Source organism: Chanos chanos, chromosome 15 (assembly GCF_902362185.1).
Source record: "Chanos chanos chromosome 15, fChaCha1.1, whole genome shotgun sequence".
Classification (NCBI taxonomy): Eukaryota; Metazoa; Chordata; class Actinopteri; order Gonorynchiformes; family Chanidae; genus Chanos; species Chanos chanos.
In genome coordinates, this window is record NC_044509.1 from 7,859,880 (window position 1) to 7,874,635 (window position 14,756).

At 41.2% G+C, this 14,756-nt stretch overlaps 3 protein-coding genes across 3 annotated transcripts; all 3 read left to right on the forward strand.

Moving 5' to 3' along the window:
* The first annotated feature begins 1,384 nt into the window (after positions 1-1,384).
* LOC115828984 (endonuclease domain-containing 1 protein) lies at positions 1,385-2,783 on the forward strand. The gene is made up of 2 exons (XM_030793093.1): positions 1,385-1,690; positions 1,985-2,783. Exons 1-2 carry the CDS (start codon positions 1,388-1,390, stop codon positions 2,582-2,584), a joined length of 903 nt encoding a protein of 300 aa, XP_030648953.1. The 5' UTR covers positions 1,385-1,387; the 3' UTR covers positions 2,585-2,783.
* Positions 2,784-5,451: 2,668 nt separating this feature from the next.
* Positions 5,452-6,682, forward strand: LOC115828898 (endonuclease domain-containing 1 protein-like). Its single transcript, XM_030792996.1, has 2 exons — positions 5,452-5,754; positions 6,069-6,682. The coding sequence occupies exons 1-2, from the start codon at positions 5,452-5,454 to the stop codon at positions 6,675-6,677; spliced, it is 912 nt and encodes a 303-aa protein (XP_030648856.1). The 3' UTR covers positions 6,678-6,682.
* A 5,743-nt stretch (positions 6,683-12,425) lies between these two features.
* LOC115828899 (endonuclease domain-containing 1 protein-like) lies at positions 12,426-14,367 on the forward strand. The gene is made up of 2 exons (XM_030792997.1): positions 12,426-12,713; positions 13,783-14,367. Exons 1-2 carry the CDS (start codon positions 12,426-12,428, stop codon positions 14,365-14,367), a joined length of 873 nt encoding a protein of 290 aa, XP_030648857.1.
* Positions 14,368-14,756: the final 389 nt, after the last annotated feature.

Below are 14,756 nucleotides of genomic sequence, written 5' to 3' on the forward strand. Positions count from 1 at the left end.
GTTATTTGGCAGACGCTTTTTACCACAGCGACTTACAATCAGTGCATCGGTCGGATTTCTAATAAGCATTTATTCCCAGAATAAATGCTTATAAACCCTAAAATTAATACCGGTATCATTTAATATCTGATATTTTCATCAAAGCAAATAACGAGTAAAATTAAAGCTGCAAGGAATATGTATGTGATCAAAACCGCAAGGAAGTCATTAGATGATCCAATGGAGAAACCCTGGGGACTCATGCGGTCATCTTGGCCTGAGAAAAGATTGTTATCGCCGTTCTTACCAGCAGATGGCAGTAAACCTGTATCGAACTGCAAACTTGTTTAACCCCACACTGCGGGAGTGTTTCCTGAAACTACTGCACGTCATCATATTATCATCTTCTGCTTTTAGACTCAGGCTCATTTGTATAGCGGCAAACTAGTCTAGGCTGCTGAACTGCGGCTTGCCAACGGTTGTCCTGTATCATTTGTAGAAACCAAAATGGGCATGTATGTAAAGTTTCACACTCACACGACTCTTTTGGAGAGTTTCAGATATCTTCTTACAAATTTCTTTGTAAGAAGACTTATACCTGATCCCAAACTTTTTAAAGAAACTGTGTTTAAAAGTGATCTAAACTCAAGCAACAATTAACCAGATGAGCATCTGACGTGGTTAAATTATGCTATGTATAGAAAAGAATTACCTACATTGTCAGTAGAGCCGCAGCGAAATACCCACATCTGTCATCTGAGTGTCATTTGGGATCTGTCATCATCTCCTAGTTGTCTGTCTCGCGGGTTTGCATGGGGGATCATTCATCAGCAGAAGAAATCATCGCATTGATTACGAACTGCAACCACCCTTAACATTCAGTAAATACGATGGAATGCAATAAGAATGCAATAACTAAGTTTTTTTTTTTTAATATGTTGCAATCAAAAATCGGTTTGTGAGATGTCTATCAACGGATACTTTTGTCGAACAAGTACAGAGAAATCAGTATTCAAATGCAGTTTACAGAGTTCACTATAGGTTACTCGGAGTCAATTTAGATACTTTAGAATGATTTCACCTCCAGTACACTCTCTGTATTCTCTAACCTGCTTTTAAAGGCCCTGCGTGTCAACAAAGACTATTCCATTTTTTCTTATAATAGCAAATGAGGGCACTGACTGAGGTCCCGGTGTGACGTCTACTGACACAAAGAAACATAAAATATTGATCCATACCCACACAGTCGGTACTGCCATAGTAGAGTTATTCGTCTGTTAAGACAAGAAGTTAACTTTGTGGTTTATTTGCATATCTCACAGCAGAGGGAATGAGGACCGAGAGGCGTATTGCAAGCGGTCATTAACCGTAGCTTGTTCTTGTAGTTCCTACGATAGCCTTTATTTCAATGCCATATTTTCAATGTTACCCTGTTGTTTTGCAGGTGTTTACCTGCTTTCTGTTAGCGGCAGTTTGGGCAGAGGTGCAAGAGAGTTTTTCACCAGAATGCCGGGAATTTCTGTACATGGGTACGCCGCCGCGAGGACTTGAACACCCGTCACTAAAGAAGATCTGTCAGCGCTACAATGGCAAGGCACGTTATGTTACCCTCTACGATGTTGTGGATCACATCCCAATTTATTCTGCGTACACTTTCAAGCGCTCTGATGGCTCAAAGAAGGTCGATATCCCCTGGATGTATGAACCGCAGGTACTTTCCAGTAACATAATTTTACTAGGCCTACCTAGTTCCGTTTTAACTGCTCTATAGCAGCTATAGTAGTACTGCTATAGCAGTAATAATTTAAAAGTAGTTAGCAAAGTCACTTATATTAAGCGCACACTTACTTCTGTTAAGTGCTGTGCACCAGCCTAAATGGTAATACAGTATATGCATGTACTTATTTGAGATTAGTGCAATTTCTTCTAAAACTTCAAGATCTTCACCACGTTAATAACGGTTTAAGAGCACATCAACTAATCGAAACCGTTTCTTAACTGTTAGCTTTCCTCAGTGTCTGACCCTGGGGACATGCAGCCTTTTCCTCAGGACCACTTACATCGTAGTTTTGAGGATGCCCAGGCTATTTTGGAGGACTACTCTGACACCGTGTACTTCGAGCGAGGCCACTTGAACCCCGATGAGCATCAGGCTAACCCTGACGACAAAGCCGCTACGTACACCCTCACGAACGTGGTCCCCCAGATACGAGAGTTCAATATCGGGTCTTGGAAACAACACGAGCACACAATCCGCCGTCGCCTTAACAACTACTGCCGCGGAACGGCTTACATCGTCACTGGTGTCACCACTTCTGGAGGCATGATCCGCAGACATAACATCAAACGCGTAGCTATTCCCACGTATCTGTGGTCTGCTTACTGTTGCGTAGATTTCGATCATAACGCGCCCCCTGGGGAACGTAGTAGATTTCCGGCCTTTGCTTCTTATGGGCTTAATGCTAAAGAGAGGTCAGATGTGATAGAGATGTCAGTACAGGATCTTGAAGACTTCCTAAAGAAAGTCACTTACGTTGACAAGTCCTTCCAGATATTCTATCAAAACTGTGAGCCAAATGACTCCGTTATGGTCGGTCTTAAATAATCCGTCTGCTTTGCTGCCAAAATAAATATACTCAAGTCGAAAGGCATATATTAACAACTCATGTATTTGATTCATTGACTTTCAAAATGCTAAATGTTGGTATTATGGTGGGGGTAATGTGTTATTTTTGTGTTTTATAAACCGGGGAACTTTGTGAATGTTTACTTTAATGTGAATAAGTTGGCAGGACCTAAAGGAAATTATTCTAAAGATATTTTGACCATCTTTTTTTCTTGTCTTATTTTAGACAAATTGTTTGTTTGGGGTTCTACTTGTTTACTCATACTGATGCCTTTGCTGCAACCCACTCGGTGTTGCAGCAAAAGTTTTCCAGCACTTTTCTCTGTTAATTTAAAGAATAAAATAATTCTCTGTTGCTGAATGGTTGTGGTGGACCTTCAAAGAAAAAAAAAATCAACAAATAAAATTATATTTGAAAAAATCATTAACTTGTTATTGTTATTATATTGTTTAGAACAATGCAGATTTTGTGTAGCAAATTATGGTCGTGTAGTACACTGCCAGGTATAATTTCTGATGATAGATTTGTGGAGACGTCTCTGGACTAGTGAAAGAATTTCGCCTCAGTCTTTGTCTGTGTCATCTGTATGCTAAAAGAGAATCCTATAACTTCCATGTCATTTAAATGACAAGTATTTTGAAAATGAAGCCCTCCAAGATTAAAATTTCATGTGTAGAAGATAGTATGGAAAGAAGAATTAAAAGAAAATTTCCATAACTTGTGAACTATTCCAGACAATGTTCTATTTTTCAGTAATGTGGAAGACACTGCATTTCATCTTTCTTTCTCACTCTTTGCTTAGATATGTTATTTCCGTCCAAATAAAAAGGAACTGCTGAATTCATTCATTGTTTGCTAGTTTCATATCATATTCCTAAAAGGAATCCATAAAGACAGTGAGATTGCAACAGATCCCTCATTAGCTGAAGAATTCAATTAAATCCAAATGAACATTTCTGTTTGAATGATCTATTGATTATGTAAGTACTTGACCAATTCACAACAGTTCCCTGACAATAGCGCCATAAATACACATAAACTGATATTAATCCGGGTCAATGTCATGCAGCGCTTACACGAGCTGGTAAAGTAATGAGATTGTTGTAAAGATATAAACCCGGGAACCCAGCTCTGAGTTCAATAGCTACATGCCGAAAGGGCAAACCCTTTTCAGAGACACAGTGTCATCACTTTGCCTTCAACTGGGTTGACACGGCACAGGCACAATGTGACTACCCCCCCCCCCCCCACCCCCCCCCCCCGTTTCACTCAAACTGTACTACACTGTATCTTTTTTTTTTTTTTTGTCCCCGGTCAAAGTCTGTGACATTGTGAGTCTATTCGACGAAGCTTATCAAGCTATTCCACTACCATTTTCACCCCATCACTTTTCCCTGCACTGGGACTCCTTTGTTCCCTGCTGCTCCGCAGAGATAGAGTGGTGTGTTTTACATTTTACAGCGCAGCAAGTTATCCATGCAGAGAGACGGCCCTATGGAGGGGAGGAGGTGAGATATTGGAGGGAAAGGAGTCGGGCAGAGTATGAGCACAGAAGCGGTAATTCTTTGCCGAAACGCATGCTCCCTGAACGTGACAGCACCTGAAACCTGATAGCCAGGGGAAATCGGTCATGCTAAGATGACACTAAACAAGGAAACGCAAGAACAAGAGCTCTTTGATTCAAGTGAAATTGATTACGTGAAGGCGATGGCCTATTTGTAAGGAGAAGAAAATGGGTAGCAAAGTTCTGATGACATTTACAATCGGTTTCACCGTGCTGGGCTGAATAACAGAGATGTATGGTGTTTAGACCTGGTGCATTTTGATGCCAACATATCCCTACAAACAAAAGTACAGTGTCTGAGCATGTAGTATCAATAGCATATCTAAAAGTGAGGCCTGTAGCCATTATGCAGATGTTGTTGAGCCTCTGTATTGCTACTGTGTAAAAATCTTTTTTTTTTTTCTTGATTGTGCTAAAGGATGAACTGTTGTTTATTTCTAGAGTATAATATGGTACAGCCTGAACAGTTATTGAATTTGACACAGTTTGGAGGATATCTGAAAATATAAAATTATGTGTGGAGGTATAAGACTATTTTTGCTGAAAACTGAGAGCTTTAAAAAGCAGAATGTTTCAAATTTTTTCCTGAGATAAAATATTGTTATTCTAGATATAGAGTAAAATAAAAATTTAGGCAACTATAATCTTGATAGGGTAGATGTCACATTCAGCTCATCAAGTTGTTTTTTATAACAGACCTTTCTGGAACTTTTAACTCAAACTTTTCTCTTTGTCTTGAAGTTTGGGTGCAACTTATTAAAATGAACTCGGACATAAAGCTTGTGTGATGTAATCTGATAGGGAAATGAACAGTAGGCGATTTTTTAGGGGGATGAGGAGGGGATGCCATCCCCCTTGTTCGCAAAATGACCAAAATGCATCCCACTTGTTAACCCGTCATCCCCCTCGAGTAGTGTCAGTGACCATTGGGCCATCTCCCCCGTTGGCCACTGGGCCATCCACTCTGTTAAAAATAGCAAAGCGCCTACTGGAAACGAGGAAAATAAAATACATCACATTTACGCTGATTCTTGAAAGCATTCCAAGAACAGGTGCCATTGAAGAGAAAGGCTGTGAATTGAACTATTCAAACAAGCGCAAGTGAGGCTAAGGACTATAGTCGACACGTAGACTATGTGGTAACGGACGGACCGGGGACCTACTTTGCCTATCAAGACGATGACATTTAAAACAAACAGCACACCATTTCACACTTTACTCTCTCTCATCGAAGCCTTGTGTGAGCATCACAGAGTTTCCGTCTGTAGTTTATCCATGATTATGTATTCCTCTGTGAGTTTAGCGCTTTTACTTATTGTGTTACTTAACTCACTGTGGGTTAAAGCAACGGTTGTGGAGGACTTTAATCATGTCGAGAGATGTAAAGACTCTCTTTACATGGGCACACCACCAAGAGGTATTATCGATACCAAATTGAAAAAGATCTGCCAGCGCTACGCTGACAAACCGCGTTATGTGACCCTGTATGACCCACGCAAACGCATCCCGGTGTATTCTGCGTATACTTTCAAGAAAACCGAGGGAGATCGACGAGTGGACTACCCCTGGATGTACGAGCCACAGGTGTGTATCAGTTTTCTTGAACCAAACCTTAGACGTCATCATCTGCACAATGAACGTCTGTATGAGTCGAACGTTTACCTGAATACCTGTATTTGGGGATTTTTGTTTTGTTTTGTTTTCTGCACTTGCGTAAATCGACTTGCTGAAGACGGGCATATATTGTATTTTGAGATGCGTTTTTGAATGTCGGCTCTCTGCAAACCAGACAGGGTGGAAAATTTCTCCATAAGTGTGGTTGGAGCATATTTGTAGCTTTCTAAGCTTAGAATACAAGAGTTATTTGGAAATTCTGTTTGTTAATTTGCTTGTTTCAGCTGGCAGAGGTGGATGGCAATGGTAACATGCTACCTTTCCCCACGGGCTATTTACACATGAAGTTTGAAGACAGTCAGGCAGTCCTCGATGACTATTCTGATGTGGTTCTTTATGAAAGAGGCCATCTGAACCCTGACCAGCATCAGTCAGACCCACACGACAGAGCCGCCACCTATACCCTGACCAACGTGGTGCCAGAGATCAGGGAGTTCAATATCGGGCCGTGGCGAGAGCACGAAGAGCGGCTCAGGGTGCGTCTCAACAACTACTGTCGTGGAACTGCCTTCATCGTCACTGGGGTGACCACTGCTGGCCACATGATCCGCCGAAACAATCAAGATCGGGTCGCGATCCCCGAGGACGTCTGGTCAGCTTACTGCTGCACTGAATACGATCGTAATGCTCCGCATGACGTTCGTATCCGATTCCCGTCCCAGGGTTTCCTCGCTAAGAACGCCAAAGAGGGGAACGCTGTTCACGAGATGACTGTCCAGGAACTGGAAAACTTCCTGAAGACTAGAATGGATGTGGATCAGAATCTGCAGCTCTTCTATGACAACTGCATCTCTCCCTCTCCTCTACCTTTGTACCTCCATCATACTATATGAAGGGAACCTGCCTCGATCCACACCAACAAATCCACAGTGGTTTCTGTTAATCTGGGTTTACTCTTGTGGGCTCTCACTATACTATTGTTTCAATATACTTAACTTGAAGTCAAATTATGGATATTCCTTTTATTTGCCTTTCTATGCTCTATGCAGTATAATATGATTGTAGTCTTTCAATTGCTTTGAAAAGATAGCATCGCTATGTTCACTGTGCAAACAGATGGTAGTATAGTAAAATAAAAATATGGGAGCTTTTTATGGCCCTCGGCTTTGAGGCTTGTAATACACTGTGACATTATAGTCCTTTATCTTCTCCTATTCATTTGCCTACACTTCTGGTTCTTCTGTTCTACCTGCAAATGACCTGGTCTGCTACATGCTTAATGTGTAATTAAACAGCTCCTATTTGATTATACGTGAAAAGGCTGTTATTGAACTTTTAAGTCTCAGTGACAAATTCATGGACATCTACAAACGTAGAGGTTTGAAGAGAAAGTCGTTCCGAGTTTAAGTTTTGTATCATGCCATCATCCTTTGAATAAAATGAATTATATCACTGGGTTATGATGTACTGTCCTGTTTACTTAGGGCCAACATAAAAAGTTGTTTACAATAATGTAATATACCATTCATATTGTGGCTGCTATTTTTTCAGAAATAAAAACCAAAGTCAGAGATGTTCACACCCGTTACTTTATTACCTTGCATGCAGTACAATATGCAAGACAGAGAACGATGACAGTTCAGTGAGGTTCCCGGGCTCCTTATTTCGAGAGAGCTTTTATATCCTTCTTACCACAGGCTTTTTACCCAATGGCCAACTAAAACCAGTTTGCTCTGGTTATTTTGCAAGACGTTACCTCCTCATGACCACCCGCATTCACACTTTTTCACGTTATTGTCCTCATGGCTGCTTTATTTCACACAGAGTCCCTCTTTTCATAGGGTGAATACGTCATACAACAGACACAGTGAAAAATTACTAGAGGCTGCATTCATCAGAGATAAGGGCCTTTGATTACATCGTCGATACATTTGAGCATATTACTAAATGCATTTGAAAGCTAGTTATTTATGTTATTTAAAATTGAAAACCCACAATATAAAGTGAAAAGAAGTGTAACTATATACATTGTATATCAGAGAAACACTTTATGTTTTTGTCATAGATAATATACCATGATACTCAGAAACAAACTGCATGTTTCAATCATACACAGACATATACATAATCACTAACGCACTCACTCACTCACTCACACACAGACACACACACACGCACACACACACACACACACACACACACACAAAGACACACATACTCACACAGAGAAAGATATAGGACAGAAAGAGAAAAATATCAGAGATAAAAACTGCAGCTGAGGCGACATTTGATAGAGGACATGAGCACAGCAGTGGTTACTGAGTGTGTGTATTGGTTTAAGTGATACTACATCGAAGTCAAAACCATTATTCTACACAGAGGAGAGCAGCTCATTCCATTTCATCAGATGGGCAGAACTTTAAGGACATAAAAAAAGAGTAAAAACAAAAGAAAGATTGTCCATCTTTTAAAGAAAACAGAAACTAACACCAGGCAACACTTAGTATTTGAAAATGATTAAATAGACCAGATACTGAAATGCAGAACATTTTGAATGGCTTTCACAGCAACAAGTGTCACAGCGGCTGAACTGCCAGGTCAATCTACTTAACATCACATTTGGCCGTGTCACCGATACTGATTAGAGATCGCAACTTTGCTTAAAAATAACCAACCTTATTCTTCAAATTGCAGTCTTCGTAAAAGAAAGAGAAGACAGAGAACAGAGCTGAGAAGAGATAGAAGACTAGAGGGCATAGTTTGAGAAAGAGGAGGAGAAAAGTGACTATATGCAAAGAAGTGTTGAGGTGAGGGAGGCATAAAAGTCCTGGCTGTAGGAAAAGGCAGCACACTGCTGATAAGGTCAGAAACAATGACATTCAATGTGGCAGAGCAATGACTACCATTGCTGAGGACACTGATGTTGCAAAGCATTATGGGCTGCAACATGCAGATGAAGAGAAAAGCAATAGCCAGAATCAGAATCTGAATCAGAATCAGAATCTGCTATATTGTCAAGTGTGTATGCACCATCAACTTGTTGTGGTGTAGGAGTCTGCATTTATAACAGAGGACAAAATGTCAGAGGAAACACAGCCCAACACAGCAGAGCAACCTATTAATACCAAGATACACAACAGATAAGACACAGCAGATAACACAATATAGCGGAAACATGAGACAGCCCTACATCAGAGAGCAAAGTCACAAAACAACAGAATACTTAACTAACTAAACCAGCGACTGGCTGATCATATGCACAGCGCATCCAAATTTGTATAATAATGGCTGTTCTAATGCACCTGAATGTGCAAAATTAATAGTGTGATGGGTAAGTTATATTTCAGAATAACTGAAGTGCAGGTAATTGTGTGGGAAGGGGTGTAGGGGGCGGTATGTGAAAGTGAGCGCGTCTCAGCTTAGTTGCAGACTTGGCTGAGAAGCTGGGTGGGGGCAGAACGATGGTTGTTGAGGGTAATGAAATGGGGGAAGAAACTTGTTAGGTGGCGTTTAGTCTTAGTTTTCAGCTGTCTACGCCCTCTTTCTAAGGAGGACCGTATAAACGAGACGTTGGGGAAGTTAAAGGGGGTCCGCTCTCACCTTCCCTGTCCTGTTGGTCAAGCTGGAGTCCAGATCGTGAGGCGCAAATCCCACAGAGAGTTAATCTCCGTCGTCCCTTCATCTCGAACTAAATTAGAGATTTAGTGTGCGTTGAATGAGGAAAACTAACTAAGTGAATGTACAGTACATGTAAGTCTTCAATATCTGTCTATGTTTGTTAACTCGTTAAGAAAGAGCAAATTTTAACTTTTGATCAGAATGACTGTTAGGCCACATGACAGATCACTGTGTGGTTTACTTACATGGAAACCTATCTGTGTTCGTTTATTCTTGCTGACTTTAATCAATATTTAGTAATTATTCGCTGCACAGTTTGTATAACGGCATATTGATGTTTGTGACAGTTTATTTAATTCCATAGTGCCGTACCAAAACATGTTGATAGGCCTATTGACTTTATTTGCATATTAAATATCTCCCTCTAGTGTATAAACTGGTTAACCTGTTTTAAACTAAAAAACTGTTACATTGAAATAACAGAGTCAGCAGATTTATAATACTGTTTATGTATATCTATTTCCTTTGTAGATCACACTCACCCAGTCTAAACAGACTTTAAGGAATCTGCCCTCTGCTCAATGCCGTGTTCGCGCCGAGCCATTTAATCAGTGCAATATAACTAGATCTGATTCGTTCGACTCCTGTTTAAATGTTCTAACCGAAACCCCACAGCGAAAGTTAATCCAAATAATCTACATACGGTCACCAATTACTCTCTCCCAGTATTAACGACAGCATGGTAACCTTGTTGTCGTACCTGATGGTCTGTGGCCAGTAAGCTCTGGCGCCGGTGGTGGAAGACTTTGATCATGTGGAGAGATGTAAAGATTGTTTTCACGTGGGCAAGCCATCACGAGGTTTTATCGATTATTGATTTTAAACTGAAGCAGATCTGTCAGCGCTAAGCTGACACACCGCGTTATGTGACCCTGTACGACCCACGCTAACGTATTCGAATGTACTCCGCGTATACTTTGAAGAAAACCGTAGGAGACCGTTGGGACTACCACTGGATGTACGAGCCACGGGCGTGTGTTTTCTTGAACCAAACCTTAGATGTCGTCATCTTCATAACGGGAGTCTATGAGAACTGAATGCTTTTTCGAGCATCTAATTATTTTTGCACTTGCCGAAGTAAACTCATGAGACGGGCACATATTATAAATGAGTTGACACCAGGGACACGCCATATAAGAACCACTCATAGGTCTTGACGTCCTAGGGGTTCACGGCAAATTAGAGCGAATGGAAAAATTACTGTTTAAGTGTAGCTGAAGCGTAGCCTATTTGTAGCTCACTAAAAATACAAGAATTATTTGAAAAACTTGTTTCTCTCTTGTTTCTTTAAGCTGGCAGAGGTGGATCATCAATGGCGACAGAAATATGAAGACGTTCCTCACTGGCTATCTTCCCAAGAAGTCCGAAGACACGCAGGCAGTTCTCGATGACTATTCTGATGTGGTTCTTTATGAAAAAGCCCCGCTGAACCCTGTCCACCACCTATACCCTGACCAACGCGGTGCCAGAGTTCAGGGAGTTCAATATCGGGCCGTGGCGCAAGCATTAAGAGCGGCTCAGGATGCGGCTCAACAACTGCTGTCGTGGAACTGCCGACATCGTCACTGGGGTGACCACTGCTGGTCGCTTGTTCCCGTCTCAGGGTTACCTCGCCAAGAACGCCAAAGAGGGAAACGCTGTTCACGAGATGACTGTCCAGGAACTGGAGAACTTCCTGAAGACTACAGTGGATGGGAATCAGAATTTGCAGCTCTTCTATGACAACTGCATCTCTCCCTCTCCTCTACCTATGTACCTCCATCATAATAGAGGAGAGGAACCTGCCTTTCTGTTCTTGTTCATTTGCCTACATTTGTGATTCCTCCATTATATTTGCAATCTGTTCTGCTACATGCTTAATGTGTGACTAAACAGTTCTCATTTGCCTATACCTGAAAAGGCTCTTCTTTAAAGCTTCATTAAGAAATTCATGGGCACCTACAAAGGTAGATGTTTTAAGGGATAATTGTTACATATGTAAGTTTTCTATCATGCTACTATGCTTTGAATAAAATGAACTATACCTCTGAATTATGATGTATTGTCCTACTTACTTAGTGCTAACATATTCAGTTGGTTTATAATAACATAATGTAACATTTATATCAGATGAAGTGTAAGTATAACAAATACACTAAATACACATGGCATATTTGAGAAACACATTATCTTTATGTTTTTGTCATAAATGTAATATACAAGATCTTACAAACTGCATTTATTTCTCTCTCTCTCTCTTGCTCACTCTCTCTCTCTCTTGCTCACTCACTCACACACAGAGATATGAGACACACACAGATATGAGACAGAAAAACATCAGAGATTAAAGCTGTATAACTGCATTTGATAGAGGACATGAGCACAGCAGTGGTTACTGAGTGTGTGTATTGGTTTAAGTGATACTACATCGAAGTCAAAACCATTATTCTACACAGAGGAGAACAGCTCGTTCCATTTCACCAGATGGACAGAACTTTAAGAACATAAAAAGGAGTAAAAAAGAAAGATTGTCCATCTTTAAAAGAAAAGAGAACTTCCATTGAAACTAACACCAGGTAGCACTTAGTATTTGAAAATAATTAAATAGACCAGATAATGAATTGAAGATGAAAGATTTTGAATGGTTTTCTCAGCCACAACAAGTGTCACAGCGGCTGAACTGCCAGGTCAATCTACTTAACATCACATTTGGCCGTATCACCGATACTGATTAGAGATCACAACTTTGCTTAAAAATAGCCAACCTTATTCTTCAAACTGCAGTCTTCGCAAAGAAAGAGAAGACAGGTAACAGAGCTGAGAAGAGACAGAAGACCAGAGGGCATAGTTGGCAAGCCACCACAGAAAAAAGTGACCATATGCAAAGAAGTGTTGAGGTGAGGGAGGAGTAAAAGTCTGACCGTAAGAAACAGACAAAGCAGAGCTGATAAGGACAAAGACAAAGTGCTTGCAGTAACACGAACATGAGAACTTTGCTGCTGTATCTGCTGCTCTGTGGCCAGTTAGCCGATCCAGCGGTGGTAGAAGACTTCAATCACGAGGAGAGATGCAAGCAGTCCATGTACATGGGTACCCCGCCACGGGGCTACGTGAGCCGAAATCTGAAGAAGATCTGCCAACGCCTGGAGGACAAACCCCGCTTTGTAACTCTCTACGACCCACACAAACGCATGCCCGTGTACTGTGCCTACACCTTCAAGAGGTCTGGCGGTGAGAAGAGTGCAGAAGAGCCCTGGATGTATGAGCCACAGGTGAGTGGAAAAGGTTAGCTCCACGAGAACGTATTTTATAATAACGTCGAAAGGTTGAGAGCTATGGTAATTCATATGCTAATGATGTGCTAGATCCAGGTTAGCAAAAGCCAGTTGTGACTAGCTAAGACTAAGACAATATTAGCCCTTCACTGGTGCAGTCCACACCAACATGATTGAATTGTGAACAGTTTAAGCCCTGAAAAGACCTTGAAGGTTGAGTCTGCATTACAGTATAAGAGCTTGAAAAAAGTAATGGTGAAATAGATAGAATTCTACAGTCCAGTTGTTCTCAGATACAGTACAGCAAAAGAGGAGGGACAGTCAATCAATACAATGGAGTTTGATCACTACTGAGCTGGAACTGAAAATAGCTTCTACGATTTTAACATTTTATTTCACATATACTAAACTTCATCCTTTCCTGGCTCAGACGTCCTCAAAAATCACCTCTCCATACCTTCCATGCCATAACGGGCACTTCTGTGTTTGTTCTATCTTCAGTCCCTCCAAACACTTACAATAAAATGCAGACATAATAACAGTACTGTTACCGTCATTATGTACATGCAATAATTTATGTATAATGACACATTTCTAAACCAGTTTCTAAAGATTGTCTCCCTTGTTTTGTGAACTGCTACTGCAGTTGTGATCAGCAGTGAGTATGACATTTCTCAAAGGTGTCTTTCATGAGAAAGGGCAGTAATCTAATCTTTCAGACATACAAATGAGAATGAAAATGTCGGCTCTTCGGAGGTAATAAGCTTGAACAGATTAGATGTCTCTCTCTCTCTGTCTTCCCATCTTCATAATTCCCTGTAATCTCTCTCTCTCTCTCTCTCTCTCTCGTTATTAGAAAAATTGATGGCTTTGATATTGTGCATTTAAACTTCTACTAGCACTCATTGCTGAAAGCGGCAAATGGGTTCAGTGAAATGTAATAGAAAAGGTGACTGTGTGTGTATGTGTGTGTGTGTGTTTTTTTACCTCAAGATATACGCATGCTAATTCATATCTCCCTCTCCTTTTTTCTCCTTCTCTCTTTTGTCCCGTTCTCTCTCTTCAGCTGGCCTCAGTACAGGGAAGCAGTAATATGGAGCCTTTCCCCCTGTCACCCACAATGCATATGTACTTCATGGATACTCAGGCCACACTGGAAGACTTTGCAGATATGGCCCAGTATGAGCGCGGTCATCTGAACCCCGACCAACATCAAGCCGACCAGGTAGACAAAGCGGCCACCTACACCCTGACTAACGTGGTCCCGCTCTTTCGTGAGTTCAACAAGGGACCCTGGGCCCAGCACGTGGACCGAGTCCGACAGCGCCTTAACAACTATTGCCACGGGAACGCCTATGTGGTTACTGGTACAACCACAACGGGGAACATGATTCGGAGAGACAACGTCGACCGTGTGGGGATTCCAGATTATGTTTGGACGGCGTACTGCTGCACAGACTTTGACCAAAATGCACCCTACCTGGAACGTTACCGCTTCCCGGCGTTCGGAGCTTACGCCCTGAATGATCGTATCAACAACGCAGTGGTTGAGGCGCCACTCAAATCACTTGAGAAGTTCCTAAAAGGTCGGATGAATGTGGACAAGAACTTTCAGATCTTCTACAAAGATTGCATCTACGAGGAGATGTAGCTTATCCATGTTCCTTATCGTGTAGTCCTTAGACTTATGAAAGTGTCTACAAAAATTCTGTGTGCTTCTTCCTCTTCTTCTGCTTCGTTTTTCCCAACCCGTTGTGTCAAAGGATATGCAGAAGCTACGCTAACAGGTTTTGACTTGGTGATGATGTATTGTTTGTTTCTCAGAATGAGATCTGGGTCAGAGGTCAGCAGTAGTAGCAGAGCCTCTGGTGGTTAACCTTACAATGGGGTTAAAGTGCATTGCAGGGCAGAGGGGATGTTTGACTGTTATAGCAGAATTGCTGTAATGTTGTAATAGACATAATTACTGAAATTTGATTCTGTTCAGATCATTCAGATAATACATTACTTTCTAAGATGAATTAAAATTAAATAAAGCAA